The 13,203-nt window shown below is 50.9% G+C and overlaps 1 protein-coding gene across 3 annotated transcripts in view; it reads left to right on the plus strand.

The window, feature by feature from the left end:
* The window catches only part of UBE3C (ubiquitin protein ligase E3C), a 114,268-nt gene that overhangs the window by 78,831 nt on the left and 22,234 nt on the right, over positions 1–13,203 (plus strand). For 2 of the 3 annotated variants that reach the window (XM_052638499.1, XM_052638500.1), the window contains exons 18-19: positions 724–971; positions 11,844–12,060. In XM_052638499.1, coding sequence (XP_052494459.1) covers positions 724–971; positions 11,844–12,060 — 465 coding nt within the window. The remainder of the gene's footprint in view (positions 1–723; positions 972–11,843; positions 12,061–13,203) is intronic. The other variant, XM_052638501.1, reaches the window with a different exon arrangement.

Raw genomic sequence — 13,203 nt, forward strand, 5'->3', positions numbered from 1 at the left:
GGACTGAGCCGGGCAGGGCCTTTGTGACGTGCGGAGCGGTCTTTGGTGGCCTGTGTCCTGAAGCCTGTAGTGGAAACTGTTGCACTCGCTGCGAGTCTGGGGCCTGGAGTCCTCCTGTGCGCTGCCCTCACGAGGACTGCCCTCACGAGGACCGTGTGCAGGTGTGTCTCGCGTGTCAGGCAGGCTTCAGCTTCGCAGGGTTTTTTTAAATTTAGCCTTGTGGCACATTATATAACCAGAATTTTCCCCGTTTTTCAGCCAAATATTGTTTTAAGTGATGGTGCAGCCTCTGGCGTCCTGACTCTCATGCCATTCACTTCTTTCAGAATGTCTGTGTTACGTTAGCGTCGAGGACTTCTTTGTTTGTGCGTCTCTTTGCCTTCCTTGGCGACTTTGTGTGCCTGTATTATCCTTAGGTCCTAACTCTGCCTGCTCCCTTCTAGTGTTTGAGTTTGTTACAATGTTGGGGGGGTTCATATTTTCTCCTGAACACCTGCCTCCTGCCCCTGCCCGCTCCATTCCTGATCAGAGTGGAGTTGTCCCAGGGGAGCCCTGGTCAGCCTAGCTCATTGTCTCCTCTCAATGTTGCTGGTTTTTTTTAAGCCTTGCATTAAAATAGTTTCAATATTCTTGCTCCCCTTCCCTAACTTCCTGTAATACCAACTTGTTTTATTGCTTTTTAAAAAGATATTTTCTCCTCACCCCACCCCCCTTTTTTAACAGAGCCTGACTTGAAAAAGCGGATCCGTGTGCACTTACTGAATGCGCACGGCCTGGACGAAGCCGGCATTGACGGCGGTGGCATTTTCAGAGAGTTCCTAAACGAGCTACTGAAGTCGGGGTTTAACCCCAACCAGGGGTTCTTTAAGACCACTAACGAAGGGCTTCTGTACCCCAGCCCAGCTGCTCAGATGCTTGTGGGCGATGCCTTTGCCAGACATTACTACTTCCTGGGCAGGATGCTCGGAAAGGTAACGTACACTCGGCGTGAACGTGGGTCCCCAACCGCGGGTGCTGACATGGTGTGCTCCTGTGTGGCTGCTGTGACGATCTCTATTCAGAATTGCTTATGTAATCTTGATGGACCCCTGAATAGTGTTTTCTTTTATAGCTATATTACATGCATACATAACATTAAAAAGTATTGGTGTAGGAGAAGGGGGAGAGGACTGGAGGATGTTGACCCGGGCAGCTACAGTGGCAGCGGCAAAAAATTAAAAAAAAAAAAAAATTTACATGTGTAGAAACTAGAGAACACAGCTATGAAATTCTGCTTATAAGCCTCACAGTTATTACCTGCGTGCATAGGCAGTGCAGATATTGTAAGTCTTTCCACAGTTGCTCTTGTTGATAACTAGCATTAAAAGTGATTCTTTGAAGGTTCTATGAAGTGTTCAAAGTGCTGTGAGACAGATGGCCGTAGTTACTCAGCGTGCGTTGAATGTTTATGCTGCGTGCCGTTTCTTCTGGCATGTGGCCCCTTAAGGATGCTGCCATAACGCTGCAGTGGCCAGAATGTAACGCCTGATGGTGTGCACCGTCTTGCCAGACAGAGCTTACTCTTTGTTGTAGATGAAAGGAAAACTTTATTATATAACCTGTTGGAGACTTCCTGTTTAGTGATGCAACTTTGAAAGCACACGTTCCCATTGAAGTCAGGAGCAGGACAGTCACCATCAGTAGACTAGACCGGCCCTGGCCTCCGTCTGTCCAGGCTGCTGCCGTAGGGTGCCGCAGGCCGGCAGCTTACACCCCGCAGAGGCTGGCTTCTCACAGCGCGGGGCCGGCCTCTGGCTCAGGGCACCACATGTCCTGTTTGGTGCGGCCCCTGTCCTGGGCCGTGGCCGGTGCCCGTGTCCTCATATAGCTCCTGTGTCCTCACAGGGTGCAAGGGCCCGGGGAGCTCCGCGGGGCTTCTCTGTAAGGGCGCTGACGCTGTTCATGCGAGCCGCACCCTCGTGCCCTAAGCGCCAGGGGCTGCGTCTCCCAGCACTGGCACGTCGTGGGGTTGGGGAAATCAGACCGTGGCGTGGCCCGCGGATGTGCCGGGCATAGCCCGCAGGTGCGCAGTTTCCGTCCGGTTCTTTTACTTCCCCTGTTTGAGATGGTGGAGAGGGATGCCTGATGTTTAATTGCGGTCCACCACATTTTTAGAGACTGGACTGTAACACAGGGACAGGAATGAGTTCATATTCTGAGGTCAAAGGAATGGCCGGAGGCAGCTCGGAAACTCAGGGCAGCAGACTCCAGCCCCTGACCAGGTCTCCCCCGGTTCCATTGCTTAGGGAATGAGCAAGGCTCCCGCGCTGTGGCGGAGCCGGCTGCTCTCCCCGCGGTGGGAGCGGGTGGGCAGCGCTGGGCTCGGTGCTCTGGGCCCTCTCCCTCGGCGGTCTGTGCGCTGTGCAGTGGGGACACACGGGCCGGGGTCTCCGTGGCGGGAACTGGCTCCCCGCGCCCTGGCTTGCAGCCTCTGTTCTCAGCAAGTGCTGGGGTGACAGGTGTGCTGGTTTCAGGGAGGCCCTGGGGAAGCGTGAGGACAGCGGTCTCCAGAGGCGGGGATGGCAGCCAGCCCCGGCGCTGGTGCCCAGGCTCCTGGAGACACGTGTGGGGACAGGAAAGTGACGCTGGATTGCTGGGCACGTGTTGGTGACCTGGGTGTCTGTTTTTTTCTTGTCCTGGTTTTATTGAGATAGAGTTCGCCAGCCATGCAGCTCACCCAGTTGAAAAGCACGGATGAGGGGCTCCAGTGCAAGCGCAGAGTTGCACGGTCACCGCTGTGAGCGCAGGGCATTTTCATCACCCGTGTCAACCCTCCCCCTCCAGAAAGAAGCGAGGCAGGCGCCAGCCGGCTCTCGGGAAGCGTGCCGTGTGTCTCCTTTCTGTGCGCTCCTGCGCGTGGCCTCTGAAGTGGCCCCCTCTGCGATTGGCTCGTTTCCCTCAGCCCCTTTTCAAGGGCCGATCTGGTTGTGAGGTGTCAGGACTGTGTTCCTGTTACTGCCAAGTGGTCCTCGGTGCTGTGACACCCGCGTTACGGAATCGTCCCTCAGTCGTGGACCTCAGGGTTGTTCTGGATGATGTTTTTAGGGGGCGGCATGATAGAAATGAGTTCTTCGGGTGCTTCCGGGGGAGGGGGTGGGAGGGTTACAGGTGGATCGTGTTGGCCTCTCAGCAGGCCTGGCCCCCAAGGGATGAGAGAGGTTCTGGAGAAGGACAGTGGACAGGTGGGTTGGTGTTCCCAGCTGGGGTGGCCGTCTTTGGTGAAGTGACCGTGGATGCAGAACCAGACGGGGGGTGGTTTGGGATCCTGGGAGACCCTGCAGAGAGCTGACGAGCAAGTGCCACGCCCTCCGGGGACGTGCGGCAAGCTGCCCTGGCCTGGGCCGGGCTCTGCCCCGTGGGGTCGTTCTGGTAGCGCAGCGGGGCGCACTGGAGCGTCCTAACTGAGCACAGCGGGGAAGGCCACGGAGGAGGGGTCTCTGTCTGGAGGAGAGCATAGCCTGGAGGAGGCTGAGTGCTGCGTGCGAGGCAGCTGTGGGGTCAGGGAGGTGGGCGCAGGGCAGGCACAGTCCTCCTGGCGGCAGGACACACAGCCTGGGGGACAGACCGGACGGGATGCGTGTCCAGGGTGGGCGGCCCAGGAGCTTTGTCACCCTGAAGTAATTTAGAGACCAGTGTTGCGATGTGATTTTCTATAAAAGTTAGTCAGAACTATAGTAAATTTCAACTTTATCATTGAATCCCTTTATGCAGCGCATTTGAGGTCTGTTCCATACGGTCCATGCTGTCTCCAGCAGACCTCCGCTCTCCCCCTGGAGCTCCTTGGACGGAGTGGCCCGTCAGAGAAGCACCCTAATTAAAACTCGGGGCCTGCGGAGCAGACGATGCTCTTGTGACTTACCAGAAGCCACAGTCTACACTCCGTGAAGTTCTGCCTTTCTAAGGGGCACAGGTCAGTGAGTGAGAGTTTGTTCACTGAGCTGTGCAGCCGTCACCACCAAGATTTCAGAAGAAAATGTTAAAGAAGGAAACCTCACGTCATTCACAGTTACTCCCCTTCTGCTCCAGCCCTGCGAGTCCTGAGCCACCTCTCAGCTCCTTTCTGTCTCTGCAGCTTGCCCGCTGTAGACTTTTCCTGTGAGCCGAGTCGCGTGCCATGTGGCCATTCATGACTGGCTTCCTTGCCTTGGCGTAGTGCTTTCAGGGTTCCTCCACGTGGTGGCGTATTATCCGTGCTTCATTCCTTTCTTTTCTGGACAGGATGTCGTCATGCGACTAACTACCACAGTTTATCAGTTTGTTAATTCATGGAGGCTCAGATTTGGCTCTTAGGAGTAATTCTGCTGTGGACATTCATGTGCAAGGCTTTGTGTGGATAGTGTCTGCGTGTGCTGTTGCGTGTGCATGTCTGACCGTCCTGGCGGTCTTGCTGAGTTGGCCACACATGTGCGGGTTTGTTTTGCCCCTGTTCCATTCCTCTCTGTGTCCAGCCTTCTGCCAGGGAGGCCCTGGTGTGATACTGGATGTGTGTGTGCAGAGGGCGCTGCTCGTGCGCAGGCGTGTGTGTGTGTGTCTGCATAGTGGCACTACTCTTGCACACACGCGTGTGTGTGTGTCTGCATAGTGGCACTGCTCATGTGCGTGTTGTGTGTCTGCATAGTGGCACTGCTCATGTGCGCACGTGTGTGTGTCTGCATAGTGGCGCTGCTCGTGCACATGCATGTGTGTGTGTCTGCATAATGACACTGCTCATGTGCGTGCGTGTGTGTGTGTGTGTCTGCATAGTGGCACTGCTCATGTGCGTGCGTGTGTGTGTGTGTCTGCATAGTGGCGCTGCTCATGTGCGTGCGTGTGTGTGTGTCTCTGCATAGTGGCGCTGCTCATGTGCGTGCGTGTGTGTGTGTCTCTGCATAGTGGCGCTGCTCATGTGCGTGTGTGTGTGTGTGTCTGCATAGTGGTGCTGCTCATGTGCGTGTGTGTGTGTGTGACTGCATAGTGGCGCTGCTCGTGTGCCTGTGTGTGTGTGTGTCTGCATAGTGGTGCTGCTCATGTGCGTGCGTGTGTGTGTGTGTCTGCATAGTGGCGCTGCTCATGTGCGTGCGTGTGTGTGTGTCTCTGCATAGTGGCGCTGCTCATGTGCGTGTGTGTGTGTCTGCATAATGACGCTGCTCATGTGCGTGTGTGTGTGTGTGACTGCATAGTGGCGCTGCTCATGTGCGTGTGTGTGTGTCTGCATAATGACGCTGCTCATGTGCGTGTGTGTGTGTGTGACTGCATAGTGGCGCTGCTCGTGTGCCTGTGTGTGTGTGTGTCTGCATAGTGGCGCTGCTCATGTGCGCGCACGCGTGTGTGTGTGTGTGTCTGCATAATCGCGCTGCTCGTGTGGGAGCCTCCCTAAGGACACATCTGCTGTGAAGCTGCAGATCCAGAGGAGAGCAGACCCTCTTACTCCTCCGTTCCAGAATGTATCAGCTCTGTAAACCAGATTCCAGGTCCTAAAAGTGAAGTGTGTATAAATGCTGTCTTAATAAAGATCTTGAAATAATAAAGTTTAGACAGAAGCAACAACAAAACTGTCGTTGTTTGAGAATGGTACTTAATTTAGTTCCTCGTTTTAAAGATTTTACTTGTATACTTTTCTGCAAGGGGATTCCTAAGGGAGCACTAGTTTCTAAAACATATCTGCCTATAAACGGTTAAACTTGGCACCAGCATGTTAGAAGCTGTCCATGTCTAAGTGAGTGTAGTAGCAGAGCACTAGTAGTGTGGGATCCGAACATTAAATCTTTAAGAGAAGAAAATTGTCTATTGATTGATTATGATATTTATTGGGTCATAATGTATTTAAATTTTCTTTAATGCATATGTTAGTGATTGTTTACTGTGATGAAGTGCAGTGAGGTCCTCAGGAGCGCTCCTGCATAGGAAGAATTACCTCATGTCACTGGTCACTTCTCGCTAAAAGTTCCATTAGCAGATGATTCCTGCTCTGGTGTGGGTTGTGATTGCATTTTATCGCCTGTAAATCAGACTCTGGACAGGGAATAAATAAACAGTTCAAGGATGTGGTAATGTCATCTTGAACTTTTTTTTTAAACAGATAGAAGCACCTATGTCCATTTAAGCCAATTAAGTTCAGAATATTTATTGAAGGAAATCTTTTATCATATTTGAATTGTACTTGGAAATTTTTTTTTTTCCCCCTTGCTTTGGAATATTGATTTAATTAGAACAGAATGTCTGTAAATCAGGTTGTTTGATCATATCTTGGTCATATATTTCAAATTTTTAATTAACAGATGTAAAACTTCAGCATACTTTATAATTTTGTATTTGAGTGGAGTTCAGTCTACACTTAATGAATCATACACTGTAGTATTGGCAGTTAACAGTTTATCCTGAGACTTTTGAGAGTTGGGAAAATTATTTTTGTATTCATTAGAATCCTTTTATAGAATGCTCACTGAATTTGCTGAGGCTTTGAAACTGTCAACTGAGGTGAATACTAGTAATTTAAGTTACTTTGGTCCTTAAATGACAAAGCTTCTGTTGTATAACGTCTTGTTTCGAACTCGCCAGCTCATTAAGGGTCAGCATAGTTGAGCTGCTTCATCTGATTGAGCTCTGAAGTTAATTGTATCTTTCCTTTAGGCTTTTTTAAACATATCATTCAGCCAGTAGTTGATCGTTCTGTGCTAAGCACAAGTCTTCCAATCAAGACTTGCATGTTGAGACTCTCTAATGTTAAGACTGTTTTTATTTAGAGGTCAGCGGATTTCAGAAGCAGGCTTTCTCTGAATCTCCCAGTTAATTAACCGCAGGGATGATTCACCATGCGTTTCCTCTTGTTGACCTTCAACTTTTTTGAGAAACAGAAAAATCAAAGATCATAATTAACAAATATGTAAAACTTATAATTTATTATAAGTGATTACTTATTTGACCCTTTTCCCTTCGGAGAATTGTACTGCTTTTATAGCATTCTAATCACAATTTATATTCTTTTCCATTAAAAGCAACACGTTCCCAAATCTGGAGATTCTTCTTCTTCCTAGTTAAGGTCATAGTTGTCTATATAAGTTTGTTTTTTCAAAATTAAACGTGAAGTTAAAATGGTCTTACCGAACAGTAAAAAATGGCAAGTGTGTGCCAGAAATCAGTTGATTTCAGTACTTAAAAGTATTATTGAAGTTTTAGCTATTCTGAGATAGTCACCAGAATTCTTTCTGCCCCCGCATAAGCAGATCTGGCTTTCCATTGAGATATCCCTTGTCACATTTTTAAAAATTTTTCTTTATTTAAAAAAAAAAATTTTTGGCTGTGCTGGTCTGCAGGGGCTTTCTCCAGTTGTGACACGTGGGGGCTGCTCTCGGTTGAGGGGCAGGCCCCTCGCTGCAGCGGCCTCTCTGGCTGTGGACGCGGGCTCCAGGGCTCCGGCAGTGTCCTGGCTGCGGGGCACAGACTCCCTTCTCACATGCTGAAGCCCTCCACACACTAGTGTAGCGTGGGTCAGTGTTACATAGGGCTGTTTTTCTTCTTCTAAGCCATGTTAGATTCTCACCGGGAAAATCAGGAACACAGACTTTGCTGGTGCTGCCTAAAGTGCACTGCGTGTCTTTCCTTGGTCTTTATTTGTGCAGTAAGCACAGTAATTATCTAAAAAATGAATAAAATCTGCCCATTTAAATCCTTCTATACATTCAGATAGGCACTTTGGGGACTTGCCTGTGGTCCAGTGTGTTAAGACTCCCTGTTCCCAATGCAGGGGGCCTGGGTTCGATCCCTGGTCAAGGATCTAGACCCCACATGCCACAGTGAAGACCCAGCCAAATAAATACATTTTAAAGATAAATGAATAGTCACTGTGAAAAGTGAGCCTGGTGAAGACGTATACTTCTGCTCTTGTTCCTCACATCGGGGTAGCTTCTCTGGGAGGCGGCTGGGGGGTGTTGAGCTCCTCCGTGAGGCAGACCAGGCAGGGGCTCCTGGTGCCACCCCCGGGGGTCAGAGACAAGGTGAGCAGGCCTCCTGGCCTCTGCTGGTGTGGATGGGCACGGGCAGCAGAAACTCAGGCAGGGTACCGTCAGAGGCGCCCAAAGGCTAGGTGGCTCACCCAAAGGTGCGTGTGGCTACGGAAAAGGCCTCCAAGAGTTCTGTGCTGGGGGTGCAGGAGTGAGGGGGGACAGCCCAGGGCTCAAGGCTTCTGCTGTGGGGGGTGACATGTTCAAAACTCAGCTGGAGGGTGATGGCCGCACAGCTCTGTGAATATACCAGTACTGACTTCTCGGCAGGGGAAGGGGACGTGACTTTTCCATCACCTGGTGGGCGGGGAGCCTGAGCCTGGAGGAGTGGCTGGGAGTGGGCACTTGCTGGGCAGTGGCTGTGTGCCTGGGAGGATTTCCCAATGCCCAGTGAGGAGAGCGGCTTGAAGGCGTGACCTCTCATCTCCCACCCACCCAGCATCCTCAGAGGTTTTCAGAAGTGAACGGGCTGTTTTCAGAAATAAAGCTGTCAAACCCTTGGTGCAGATTACCTGTTGCAATGATGGAGTAGGTCTCTCCTTGGCTTCCGGGGCTGGTGGGACACCTCGTCCCCCTAGGTGGTGGGGGGCAGGTCAAACCCGACACACAGCGCCCTCGTCACTGAGGGTCAGGCAGCTGTGTGGACAGAGCTAAAGGAGAGAGCAGTTAGGATTTGAAGCGAATCTCCATGTATGTAATTTTGACAATCTGAAATGTCTCAAAAGAGAATAAATGGTTTTTTGCAAACCAGTTTGTGAATGCAGAATTCCTTCCTGCCGATAGAGGTCCCCGCACACAGCGGGCACTCCCTCGCTGCGCTCTGTGACTGGGCACCGTCGGTGGGCTAACAGCCAGGAGCACCCCCGCCCTGCAGGAGCCTCAGCCTGAGAGTCCACAGTAGCCCAGTCAGAGAGCACGGCTTTCAGCTCGCCGTCATTTCTTCTGAGACACAACTGCTAAATTAAATAGCATATTAGTATCAGCTTACATCCTTATTTTACATATCTTTAATTTTGTAGACCCCAAGGTTAGCATGATCTGAAATAATTAAAATTATTATCTCCTTGTTCAATTAGAGTGGCCTTAAAACAGGACATCTCTGATATAGTTTTTAGATTAAGTTATAAATGTTCACTTTAGAACTACCTGAAGATTGATAGAGATGCATTTGAAAAGCATTATTTTTTTATTGATTCTTAATGTAGTAAATTACTGAAGTTATTTGGCAGCAAACAGAACCAGCCTGAGATGCGGCTCACACCGCCCGTCCGGGCAGGGGCACGGTTTGCATTAATTGCATGGCGACTGCACTCACTTATATTAAAAGGCTTCTACCGTAATTAATCCTTTTTATTTCAGATCATTTTGGCACAATTTCTAGCTATAAACACTCATAAAAGACAGACAGTTGAAAAATACGTTACAGGTTTTCTCCATATACCTATTGCTCTGTTTTCGTGACAAGTGGTTATTGATACGCTTCTAGGAACAAGCGTGCAGCGGACTGAGGATTGAGGCCAATATGAAAAATGCTAAGTGGATTATTTTGCATAAAAAATTGGCAGTTTTTGAGGTTGTGTAATTAACCTGTGTTTAGGAAATACCTTGATTTATGCTTACATTTGTATCTCAGTTGCATACATTATGGAAATTTAATTTATAATCCATTTAGCTGATGCAGCCACAGTTTTTAGTGCTATCATTTATTAGTGCTTGTATATTAAATGCTGTAAAGGCTTAAACCTGCCTTGTGTAAAAAATTATACCTGTGCATTTACATTTTATGAGTCACAGTGGAGTTTCTGTTTAAAATTCAGGTAGCTCTGATGGATTGAGTGGGCTTCCCAAGTTTACTGTTACTAATGCAGGAATGGCAAACAATGACCTTCCATACTCAACACCCGATGATTTACTCTCTTGAGTTTACTCACAGCCTACTGTACAAATGAGGCTTTTCTCGACACCTGGGATCAGTCTTGTCGTCTCTGCAGAATGCTCCTTAGCTTTGACGGCATCATTCATTAGAAGTAATGGGGTTCCTAAGTGGGCCAGGTTAATAGTATTGGCCATCCTTAACTTGAGGCAAAGCCTGGCGTCTCAAAACAGCCCTTCTTCACATCGTCAGGAGAGGACCTAAGTGCCGGTTGCCGTTTTATTATGCATTCTTTCACTAAGAAAGCCTTTTTTGCCTTTTTTTCAGAACTAATTGAGTAATCATCAGTCTTCAAATCAGAGAAGTGTGGGGACATAGCTGGAGGGGGAGAGGGTTAGCCTGAACTCCAAGTGTGGTGACCACCCTCGGGGAGGTGGTGTCCAGGAGCCCGCGCGGCCCCTGGGAGGGCGTCCGCCCCTGGGAGGATGCTCTCTTCTGGGGGACGTTTCGTGGCTGCAATCCATGGCTGTTTCGTAGCCTGCTCCAGTCACATCAGTGGGTGAGAGCTAAGATGCGGGTCTCAGAGGGTGTCTGAGCCTAATGGGAGCACGTAAGGTTGGTGCATTGAAGGTCGTGACTGTAGACTGCCCTGCGTGTGAGACGGCTGTCCGGGGGTGCAGCGGTGCTGGCCGTGTGCACACGGAAGGGCCCCTCCAAACTGGGCCGTGGCACAAGCCTGCCATCTCATGTGGGGAGGTGGGGCAGGGCAAAAGTGACATCACACACGCCTGTCTCAGGAACCCTGTGCTGAGCATTTGGTGGGTGTGGGTGTGGCCAGGCGGCAACCTCTCTGTGGGAAGAGCGGCTGTGGTCGCTGAGCTAAGAATGCTGCTTTCTCCCCATTTGATGGTTGAAAAAAAAAAAATTCTAAAGAATAATTGTCTTCCTTGATGTCAAAAATTACATGAAACCCAACTTTGGCACATAGTGCCCATGCCTGCGCTCACTGTACTCCACCCAGAGGAGAGGGCTGGTCACCGGGGCGCTCTGGCCTGCCTGCTACTGTGGGTAGAACTGTGACCCCCAGAAAGACTCACTCAAATTCTAATATCTTGTGCCTGTGAGAGAAAGTGAGAGTGATAGTCGCTCAGTCACTCTCTGTGACCCCATGGCCTGTAGCCCGCCTGGCTTCTGTGTCCATGGAATTGTCCCAGTAAGAATACTGGAGTGGGCAGCTGTTGCCTTCACCCAGGGATCTTCCCAGCCCAGGGATTGAACCCAGGTCTCCTGCATCGCAAGCAGGCTCTTCACTGCTGAGCCACCAGGGAAGCCCTGTCCCTGTGAGTGTGACCTTATTTGGAAAGACGTCTTTGCATATGTGAGCAGGCTCAGCAGAGGTCATCCTGGGTGGAGTGGGTCCCAGGATCCAGTGAGTGGCGTCTGCATCAGAGGCAGGAGGGCAGGGTGGAGGCACAGAGCAAATTGAGGGGGAGCAGCCCCACAGAGGCTGGGGGGCTGGCAGCCCCGCAGCTGGCAGGACCTTCCCAGAGAGCGTGGCCTGCTGACACCTGGGTTCAGACTTTTCCAGACTGTGTTGGGTGAAGCCACTGGTCGGCACACTTACTGCAGCAGCCCTGGGAGGCTGACCCACCTGCAGAGGCTTCACAGGAAAACTTGGCAGGCCCCCGCCACACTCGAGCCCTCAGGCCCGCTGCCGTCTGTTGTAGGGTTCTCTGCATGGGGCGTATGTGTGAACGCCTGCGCTGTGTGGTGGCGCTTGCATCCTCATCCGCGTGGGGAGAGGAGTCGGCTGCCTCAGACCCGTGGGGGCTGGGCTGGGCTCGGCCGTCTCGGGCCCATAAAGGCCAGGCTGAGCACCCGGCCTCGCCTGCAGGCAGGGTGAGAGGCGGCCCTATGAAGTGCTAACCAGTGGCCCCTGCTCTCGCTCACAGGCCCTCTATGAGAACATGCTGGTGGAGCTGCCCTTCGCTGGCTTCTTCCTGTCCAAGCTGCTGGGGACCAGTGCCGACGTGGACATCCACCACTTGGCGTCCCTAGACCCCGAGGTGTACCGGAACCTGCTCTTCCTCAAGAGCTACGAGGGCGACGTGGAGGAGCTAGGGCTGAACTTCACGGTGGTGAACAACGACCTCGGAGAGGCCCAGGCAAGTGGGGCTGGGGCTCCCGCGCCTGCGCGCACCCTGTAGCGTGCGCTGGCCGACACGCCGCCTCGGAGAGGCCCAGGCAGGTGGGGCCGTCACACCTGAGTGTCCCCGTCTGCACACGCGGGCTTCATGCTGTGGGAGCTTGTGCACGTTTCAGTTAGAGACTCGCAGGGCAGAGCCAGAGCCCAGGGGGCCAGCCGAGTGCCGCCTCAGCTCCCCTCCTGCGTGCGGCTGGGAGGCACTGCCGGGGTCCAGCCCCGGTGGATCCAGGGAATTCGAAGGTGGGGACGGCGTCGGCATCCTTAGAAGTAACTTATTTAATTACAGATAGAGAGGGATTAGAAAATTAGCAGAGAAAAAGAGGCTGAATAACTTGGTTCACATGGAATACCAATCACCACCTATGTAGGCTGCAGGCGTCTTCCCGTTCTCCCGAAGGAGAGGAGGCACTGAGGCCCCCCGGTCCAATCTTAGAAGCCCAGGCAAAATGAATAGGCTTGGTGGGTACCCATGCACCAGATGGGAATTCGGCCAGAAAATAGTAGGAGAGAAAAAGAGGCTGAATAACTTGGTTTACGTGGGATACCAATAAAATCCCCAAACAAGGAATTTGCACCATCTATGTTGGGCCACCGGCGCCACTTGAATATCGGAAGGTGCCCCTCCCTGGGCTCCTTCTCGCGTGGGTTTGAAAACTGGGGCAAATAAGTAGACTTGGAGGACACCCACACTCCAGATGGGAATTCAGCCAGAAAAACGGGGAGCAGAAAAGAACGACATGAGGGAATCAGTCTTTCCAGAAACTGATCCCATTTCTTTATTTTGGGGTTTGCTTATATACCTTTTGTTACACATAGGGATGAATACAGAGTCACTCGGGGGTCAGCAGTCCTGACCTTTATCAAAATCAGGTGCTTCACATAAAAAGGTCTTAGGGATTTTACATCACCTTCTGGCTATGAGACCTGCTGACATTTTATGATCCTTTCTTTCTGATAACCAAAAAACTTATTTTTTCCAAGGGTGTTTTTTCTTAAACCAGGCACCACCCTCCAAATAAAGTTGCATTCCTATAGGGTGAGGGTGTAGTGAGTTACAATCAAGAAAGGAATTTATTTAACCCAAGGTTAACATGATTAATCTTAAA

Source organism: Budorcas taxicolor, chromosome 4 (genome assembly GCF_023091745.1).
Source record: "Budorcas taxicolor isolate Tak-1 chromosome 4, Takin1.1, whole genome shotgun sequence".
In the NCBI taxonomy this organism is placed as follows: domain Eukaryota; kingdom Metazoa; phylum Chordata; class Mammalia; order Artiodactyla; family Bovidae; genus Budorcas; species Budorcas taxicolor.